General features: G+C 46.3%; 1 protein-coding gene across 1 annotated transcript; it reads right to left on the bottom strand.

Annotated features, from left to right (window-relative positions):
• On the bottom strand, positions 1-5,986 carry six4b (SIX homeobox 4b). Its single transcript, XM_072696561.1, has 3 exons — positions 5,295-5,986; positions 2,669-3,300; positions 1-491 (listed from the first exon to the last, which is right to left on the bottom strand). The coding sequence occupies exons 1-3, from the start codon at positions 5,984-5,986 to the stop codon at positions 1-3; spliced, it is 1,815 nt and encodes a 604-aa protein (XP_072552662.1).
• Positions 5,987-9,216: the final 3,230 nt, after the last annotated feature.

Raw genomic sequence — 9,216 nt, 5'->3', positions numbered from 1 at the left:
TCAGAGGTCATTGTCCGTGTCCATCTGCACAGTTTGCAACTTGGCCAGCTCTTTCCCCTCCATGTCCAAATCCCTGCACCCCGGCCCCTCTCCAGGCCCTGCAGAGGCCTCTAGGTTGTTGGATAGGGGCAGCTGAGCATCTTGGGTCGTGTAGTCTGAGGGCAGAGTGCTCCCGCCCTCCAGGAGACCGCGGGCAGTGTGAGTCAGAGTGGAGTGACCCTCAGTGCTGGACAGGACGGAGGTGACAGCAGCCGTGGCGGAAGGGGCAAGAGGGCCGCCGCTGTCGGGCGAAGGGCCGAGGTTGGAGGACAGAAAGAGAGAGGCAGTGTAGCCAAGGTTGCCAGTTTGATCTAAGGCCAAGGCGGAGGGATATGTGTAGCCTACGCCAATGTCCAATGGTTCCTGCTTGACCACCTGGTTGAGTGTGTAGAGTAGGGGCTGGGACGAGTGTTGGGATGAGTCGCTGACCACACCGTCCAGAGGAGTAGAGCCTGATAAGGGAGAAGAAGAGATGGAGACAAGGTTGGTGAACTGAGTAGGTCATGCTGCCCTTTCTGATCATGGTGGCCACAGGCTAACTCCACACATACAAACACACACACACACACACACACACACACACACACACACATATACATGCCTTCACCCTGATCTAACCTCATCAAGTCTTTTCCTTCATGAGCTTCTCCAGGAACTGGCAGAAGGAGCCTGTCTCACAGCTCATAACTGCTGGCCCCAGAGAAGATGAGTGAGAACAATGTGGAAAGGAGAAGAAAGGGCAGAAGCTATGCTAGTTTGTGTGTCTCCAGACGTTCTACAGGTGCATTGTAGCTGGGAATTTTGTGTCTCTGTCTCTACGCTTTTCTCTAACTCTCCAACACTTTCCTGCCTCTCTCTCTCTCACTATATTTCACAATATATCTCTTTTGGCATGACCCGACTTTTCAAGCATTTTTTCTTGTGAAATATAAAATGAAACACCTTTTTCATTTTCTGTTTGCGGTTGCACTCGCTGTGATTTCCTTGTAACTTTAGAATGCGGCTCTTGGCACACTGCTCCCCCAGCGACAGGCTCTGGCACTGGGCCAGACCCCTTTCTTCCATTAGGCTTGCTGAATGTCTGATAAATAATCATGCTGTCCCAACCCCCCACCCCTTTGCCAGCTTATACTCACTTACTGGAGGTACAACCACATTTTTCTGCACACTTCCCGTAGAACTCTAGACCTCAATACTCAATACATTCGAAACTGTATAATATATGACTGAAACAGAGGGACAAATCAGTACTGGTGATAGGAAACTTTTCTAATGCATGTACATGTTTGTGCAGTGCATTACATCACTGCGTCTGCGCTTTGCTATAATAGGAACTGGCATCTGGATGCGAGCCTTGTACCTCACAAACACCACTAAACGAATAAGGCTATTGTTTCATTGTGTTTCTGCAGCAGGAGACATCAAACCCGTAGTATATTTTATGAATACATATTTTATTGAATTGCCTTTTAAAATTATGAACAGAGGGAAAGACGGATTTGGCTAAACAATTTTAATATCGTCCTTTTTTTTTCCTTTCGATGGGCCATTTGGGCTCAACTATTTTTCCTCCTAAATCAAAAGTTCAGCCAGGGGTGGGTTTGTTTTTATGTGGCTCGTAAACTGCATATTAAAGGATGAAAAAGATGAGGGTTGTATGGAGAGAGCAGCAGCACCCAGCCAGTCTTGCTGTTATTGATGTGGCTATAAAATATTCATGGAAAGAACCATTAGTGCGTGGTTAGGGCCATGGAGAGGAGGTGGGGATAATGTCATTGAGGCCTGTTATTTGGTACGATCCTGAAGTCATTGCAAGCTTGACCTGACCCCCCCCCCCCCTCATTATTTTACCCACAATACACTCCTCCTGTTTCTGACTTACAGTCTTCTCTCTTACAAAACCTTGAACCTCTAGCCTCTGTACAGAACAAAGCATTGTGCCTGGTTTGGGAATGTCAAACTCCATGAAATATTCTCTAGTAATATACTCCAAAGTAGTGAAGCAATTAGCTAGAGTCTGGTTTGCAGCCCATGCCAACTGCTGTGCATACACAGGGGAGAGCATAAGCAAAAAGGTTTAATGCTTGAATTGATCTTTTGGACATATGCTTCCACTATTGAAGAGATGCAGTATATCTTGAGTGCCCAACCCTGCTCTTGGGGATGTGCTGCTTAGCTGTGTTTAGTTCCAACCCTAATTTAACACATCTGGTTCTAACAATCGAATGTTCTTGGAGACCTTGAGAAGCTAGACCAGGTGAGTTAGACTAGAGTTGAACTAAATTCTCAATGTCTGTGCAGCTTTAACAGCAGAGTTGAGTATTATATTGGATGGTTGTCACTGAGTCAGGTATTTTATTCATTTGTTTTAAAATGAAGCTAAGATCATTTCAATGTCATAAGTGTTCCAAAACATTTGAATTTAAGGAGGGTTTTTGAAAAGAATAGCAGTTGACAGCAGCAGTTCTTGAATAAAAGTGGTATGGTTCATAATGTAGCATTGATATATTGATATGTCCTAAATCTGTCCCAAAAACATCTGTCCCAACTGGTCCTTAAACTCTCTCCTCCACATTACACCACATCTTGTCCGTGCTGTGGATCTACATCAAAAATGATGTTCTCTTACCATGAGAGGGAGCTGTAGAGGATGGGGGTAGCAATAAAGGAGGAAGACCCAGATTGTTCTCAACCCCAGAGAGGCTGACCATGCTGTAGCTGCTGAGATGAGGAGCTCCAGAGGTAGAGGAGGACGAAGAAGGTGTGGTGGCAAAGGTGACTACGGAAGATGCTGCTCCGTCATCTGAATGGGAAACCAGAGGTTGCATTCCATCCAGCTTTCCAATCGCGGCCTCTGAAGCTTCCATTGAATAAGATGCATAGGACACAGAGGAGCCACTCAGTAGCCTTTCTTGGGCATGGGAGACCCTCTGGGGATCGAAGGTCAAGAAGTGGCTACCTGTGGCTCCAAGTCCATTCAGGAGATTGCTGTTGCCATGTGACTGAACATAGGCTCCACCATTGATGTAGTGAGAGTTGGTGCTCGTCAGCTCACCGTTGTAGCCCATCCCTGCTGAAAGCGGGGACATTTTGACATCGCCAATTTGCTGGATGACAGTGGTGGTACCATCAGAGTATACAACAGCAGGGCTAGACCCATGGGTGGTTGAGCCAGTGGAGCCACTGGAGAGGGGGCGAGGGGACAGGTCCTCATGACCTTTACTTGACTCGTCCTCTGTGCTGTGGTTGCCGTCCGATTCACTGAAAGACACAGTTTAAAAGCTGTTTTTAGACAAATATTGTACTTTAAACTGGCAGTTTATTACATTAGTACAATTCTTTAAGAAAATAACAATGAGAGTGGGGTTCAGTGGTTGCCCCTAGGCTGTGAATACTGCCAAAAGAAATGTGGTCGGATGGCATGTTGGTTTAATCCAGAGAAACTGACATTGTCCACATCCTTACATAAGATTTCCACATTAAATAGGTACTGTGTATTATGAAGAGACTTACAGGTACTGTGGATTTACATTCAGCCACTTGAATTAATAATTTAATGTATCCTGTAATTTATCTATGACATGTTTGATCTGATCGGAAAAAAAGAATGAAAAAATGAATACTTGTGTCTGAAAGCAAATCATCACTTCTCATTTCCATTTCAGGCCATACCCTCAAAATGAAAGCTGCTGAGTGAAATTATGGCATAAGAAGTCCTACAAATGGAACTGGAAGGCAATGCTAATTGTGGTGCACTTGCTTCTAATAGACCTATTCCCTCTGCTGATAGAGGCTTATATTGCCCTAAATAATTGATGTGCATCCCTCCTAACTATCTCTGTCTAACATAATGTGGAATCTTCCTTAACAGGAGCACTGTGGAAGTCCATCAAGAGATTTAATAACCCAGCAATGCACACTATTTAACAAAAGAAATGTGCCGTGGCCAACTTAAACCATCGAGGGTTGTTTGCTTAGCTTTGTATGAAAACATAAGCAATGAAAAACCCCAACAAACATCTACATTTGGAGCCCAACTTCTTAAAAGTGACTCCTTGCCTTCGGGGTCAGAGAACAGATGAAGAGCTGAGAGCCCCTGCGAGTCTCCTTACTGACTGGGACAGCTGGGGATGGCCGTTTGCAGCAACCGAGGCGGCCAAACCATACAAAGGATCTTATTGACAGCGAGGACTTGCTTCATCTACCGGGCTGAAATCAGGCCTATATGCTTCTGACCGCTGACGCAGACAGAAAAAAGGCGTTTGACCTCCCGTATTTACGAGACTTTTGATGTATTATTTATGCTGAAAAGCAAGCTATGGCGCTACCATTTGTGGGTGGGTGGGGTGAGAAAGAAGTTATTTTGGTTCCGTGAGTGTCAGTAAATCATGGGAACCAGGTGCACACGGGGGTGAGTGTGTGGCTTTACCAACACACACACACACACACATATTCACACGCGCGCGCGCACACACATACACTCACTCAACTCCAGGTTCTTATCTGGTCCTAACTGCCCCAAGCTGTGAAGGGTGCTTTGTCCACGTAAAGAGATAGAGGGGATAGATCTCCCTTGCTGATTATCAGGGTGGAGACAATGGCTTTAAAACCCACACACAAACATAAACAATGGGCAAGTTCGTTTACTCACTCATCAACAAAGTAAACGAAGCTTCTCCAAAAAAAACAGTTAGAAGCCCCTTTAAAACAGTACTGCTTGTGTGTACCGAGCGCCATTAAATAATACCCGTCGTCCTGCCTCTCTGTAGAAGTGCAGACACGCTGAAGCTCCCTGCAGCGCTGCTGTTTGCTCGCCCTTGAGCGCGGCGTGCGCTCCGCCATTCTTAAAAAAACGACACCTCGTTTAAACGGGCAAAAGCTTCGGGTTTCAAAACACTGTGGAAACGTGGCCCCCCTTCAGCGACCGCACTAACGTGCTAAGAGCCATTCCTGCACAATGCGCGACCACGGACGAAGCAGTAACGCGTAAAACTTCTCTGAATATCAAGCTGCATATTTACACACTTTCCGTGCTGCTTTACTGAACACAGTGCATTAACGCAGTAGTGCATTATAGTTATATACTCACGCAGTTCCACGGTTCTGTACAGCATAGCTCTGCATAGGCTAACTACAGAGGGGTAGCTATAGTTCCCACCACAGTCCTGTAACGCAGCAGAGCTCTGCGCAGGCCACACTGAAGTACAGTAGGGTTCTAGTTTACACCACAGTTCTGAGAGCACGCTCCTCCTTACCTTTTGGACTGCGCCTCGGACGGATTCCTGTCTCTCTGCCTCCTGTTTTTGAACCAGTTGCTGACCTGGGTCAGCGAGAGGCCCGTGATTTTGGCCAGGTTCCTCTTCTCGGCCGGCGACGGGTAGCGGTTCCTCTTGTACATGTCCTTGAGCGCGTTGCGCGACTTCTCCTTGAAGCAGTACACGGTCTCCTCGCCGTCCCAGATGGTCCTGGGCAGCGGGTACTTCCTGCGCAGGCGGTACTTGTCCACGGCGCCCAGGGGCCTGCCGCGCGCCTTCTCCGCCTCGCTGTAGCGCGCCTTGTACCACATGTCCTGCAGTGACGAGTGGTTGGCCGGGCTGAAGCTGTGGCTCTCCAGGATGCAGTACAGCTCCTGGTAGCGCGCCTGGTGGAAGGCCACGATGGCCTGCGCCTTCAGGATGCTCTCGTTGCCGCGCAGCAGCTCGCTCTGCGGCAGCGACCACAGAAAGCGCGCGAGCCGCTCCACGTCGCCGCCCTGCAGCAGCGCCTCGCACACGCACGCCACCTGCTCGGGCGAGAAGGCGAGCGGCGAGGTTACGCAGGACGCGGGCGCGCTCTCCTCCGCGCTCGGCGGCAGCGACAGCGGCGCGAGCTCGTCCAGCGTCGTCCTCGGGCTCTCCCTCTTGATCTCGTCGGCGCGGATGAGCTCGCTGGAGGAGCAAGAAGCCATGTCTTGTCTTCTTTTTCTTTTTTGTTGTTGTTGTTGTTGTCCCTCCTTCTTCTTTCTCCTGAAGGGCGCACGTGCTGGTAGGTAGTTGCTAAGTCAGTCGGTCACTCCTCCGGGGTCTTGCGATCGGGTTTCACCCCGCCATTCCGAGCGCGATCGGGTTCATCATTCCGGCCCCGTCGCGCGCACTGTCCCGAGCGCTCGCTTCTCCCCGTCCGGCGCGAGTTTGACTCCACAGCCGCACGCGGGAAGGGGGTCCGACTACTACGCGCTCGGCGATTGGCCGCCTGAGGCCCTGAGCGAGGGGGGGAGGGAGGGTGTAGGGGTGGGGAGGAGGAGCGTGTGAGGTCCTAACACAAATGTTTGCCCTGGGAATGTCCGTCAAGCGTACAGGCGAGGCGCGGGTACCTGAGCGAAGTGAGGTGAGCGCAGTGTAGGGGGCAGGCCTCCTTACTTTCTACACGTCTTCTCTGTGATCTGGACGTGCGCTTCTTGGGAAGACAGGGGCAAAGGGTTTTTCGCGATGTGTAGGTTCTCAAAACTTTCAAAACCTCCACACACGCATTTCATTGATAAAGACAGTTTTTAAAAGAACCAACTACTGAAAGCAAAAGTGATTCTTCTATGAGAGGCGATCAGCCTTTTGCTTTAGATGTCAATTGCACCATATAAAAACAAACATCTTCATTAAATGGTTAACATAAACAAAGACGTCAAAGAAACTTCGGGATTGTCTACAGTGGCGGTGATAGAAACCAGAGGCGTTTAAAGAGAATTCCACTCATATTTTTTTCCCATTTTCCTACTTATTCAACCCTTTAGACATAAGCAAAGCCATTTAGTGACAAAGTTTTTTTTCAGTGTGGTTTGATGTTAAATTAATTGTACAGGAACTTGGATTTCTTTACAGTGGTGGTGATAAAAACCAGAACTGTGCACCCTTCAATTCTTTAGAGGTAAACAAAGCCATTCTGTGTGGTTTTATGTGAGATGAACTGTGGAGAGGTTGTCCACTCGCCCATTTATTTACAGTGGTGCTGACACAAAATCAGGGCCCTTAATGTCTTCAGTGCAAACATAGCCATTTTATTTGTTATCCAAAAAGACCAGTGAACTTTTTTTCCAAAATGTTGAAATGTTGGTGATAATAAGACAGTGCTGATCCTGTATATTCTTTGGGTTAAAACTTACACAGAAGGATTTTTCAAATATATTCTAAACCTTCAAAACCAAAACTATCATAAAGCAGCGCTCAGCCTTCAGACAACGCATTCATCTCCATTACATGTAAATGTTCTCTGTGATGCAGCTTTTAGAGGCATTGACTTCAGGCATCTTTATTGCCTCTTCCCTTTAATGCCTACTAAAGCTCACTGGAAGACATTATATGACATTATGATGATGGTGTTTTTGGATTTACTCATGGCAGAATGGTACATGCAGGGCATCAGATTGTTTGCCATGATCATTACATAACATTATTCTGGATAAATGTGGATTCATTGCATTCATATTTTTTTGATAGTACATCAAATAGCTGGATTCGAGATATAGACATTGCAGTATCTGATTCCACTGCCATTGTATCAATGGTTGGTAGGTTTCACTATGCAATATTTTACTTTAAACTACTCTGAATGACTTTGTTTACATTTCAGATGATAGAATTACGGTTTAAAGAAATTTGGCTGATTTATTTAGTAAAAGTGTAGCATCTGTTTTGCAGTTTATATTGAACTACCCTGGACACTTCCAGTTACTGGAAAAAGCATTGTGCAGAAGTATGAAGTAAACTGAAAGATTCAGTTGTGTTACTCACATGTATTTTATTTATTTTAGAAATTATGTTCACATTTGAATCAAGCCATTTCTCTATGTCTAAATACCCAGCTAAAATGTTCCTTATGTTATGTCTGTATGTTTGCCTGTCTGTCCATTTGTCAAAGAGGTACACGCTCTGTCTTTTGGCTGCAGTCTATTTTTTTTTCTTTAGTCTGTCATGCTGTTTACTGGAAACTGAGGGGGTACTGTATGGAAGCCAGCGACCGCAACAGCTGACGGGGCCCCTAGAAGCCTCGAGCAAAAGTGCAGGACAGTTTGACGTGACCACCTCCTAAAATTAAACCCAGCATGCAGCAAATACCTGGCATCAGCTTTGTGCACGGCAAGGCATTCACATGCATTTTGGTATGGGTGAGGCTTGCCGCTGGTCAGTGCCAACCTATGTATGGGCTATGTCTCAGCGTGTGCGGAAAGCCATGTGTGAACGTTTGCTCTGCAGAGTTTATGGGGGAACGTGGTAAGGGTTGTGAAGAAGGTCATGCGGAACCCTGCATGCAGATGCTATGGGCCCATCAGGGCACCCCCCTACCTATCCTTGGGGCAACTCAGTAGTCATTGGATCACACTGCTGTTGAGACAGGCATGTTGCCGCCTGACCATGGCAGCCAAACTCCCACCCGACATTTTTGTTTCATGCCAAATCAAAGGAATTGTGGGTTGCCTCTGTGGGCATGCCTCACTTAGCACTGAAAGAATAACAGGCCTCTCACCACTCTCAGATCCATGCAGTTTCTTCTGTGCCATTATTGGACGTTATCTTGCACACTGGTCAATCTACTGAGTAATGTCTTTGGATAGTGTTGCAAGTGCATATTAGCACAAAAATGATCTTTTGCTTTTGGCTTGTAAGAATGTTTTATTATCTTAATTTCCCTTCAGGCTAATCCTATCTTGCTTAAGCTGTGATGACACAATCTGAGTATTTCCAAACACTCTGTCATTGTCATAGAAGCTTTTGGACCAGGCACGTACACACAAAACAGCTATGGAATCAATCATAAGAACACTCACCACAAAGTATTGTTCTTGTAATTCATTCAGCTCAAACTCATTCAGTTTGCTGGAAGACTGGGTAAGTCTTATATTGAATATTGTAATGTGTGTGAGTGTGTGTTTGAGATTGTCATCTGTTTAAAATGTGTGCACAAGATAAGGTTGGTGAGTTGATGGTATGTGATTGTGTGTGCATGGTATGGAGAGAACCCCTGCAAGTTTGATGAGCCAAAACACATGTTACAAATCCACCACAATCCAGATTTATGGGGGCAGGAGAAGCAGAGAAATAAAGAGGCAAAGGAAGATACAAAGGGGTCTATCTATTCAGAAATGTACATTGATGTAAATGAAGATTCTATTAATCTAATTCATTTAAGAAAGTAACATTTATATAT

This window comes from Salminus brasiliensis, chromosome 1 (assembly GCF_030463535.1).
Source record: "Salminus brasiliensis chromosome 1, fSalBra1.hap2, whole genome shotgun sequence".
NCBI lineage: Eukaryota > Metazoa > Chordata > Actinopteri > Characiformes > Bryconidae > Salminus > Salminus brasiliensis.
Note: the sequence above shows the minus strand (reverse complement) of the source record. Positions and strands in the feature narration are given on the sequence as shown.

Coding starts and splice junctions, on each gene's coding strand:
- six4b (XM_072696561.1), bottom strand. CDS start 5,986: ATGGCTTCTTGCTCCTCCAGCGAGCTCATCCGCGCCGACGAGATCAAG. Junction 3,301..5,294: donor TCCGAGGCGCAGTCCAAAAG/GTAAGGAGGAGC, acceptor TGTGTCTTTCAG/TGAATCGGACGGCAACCACA. Junction 492..2,668: donor CTCTACAGCTCCCTCTCATG/GTAAGAGAACAT, acceptor CTCCCTTATCAG/GCTCTACTCCTCTGGACGGT.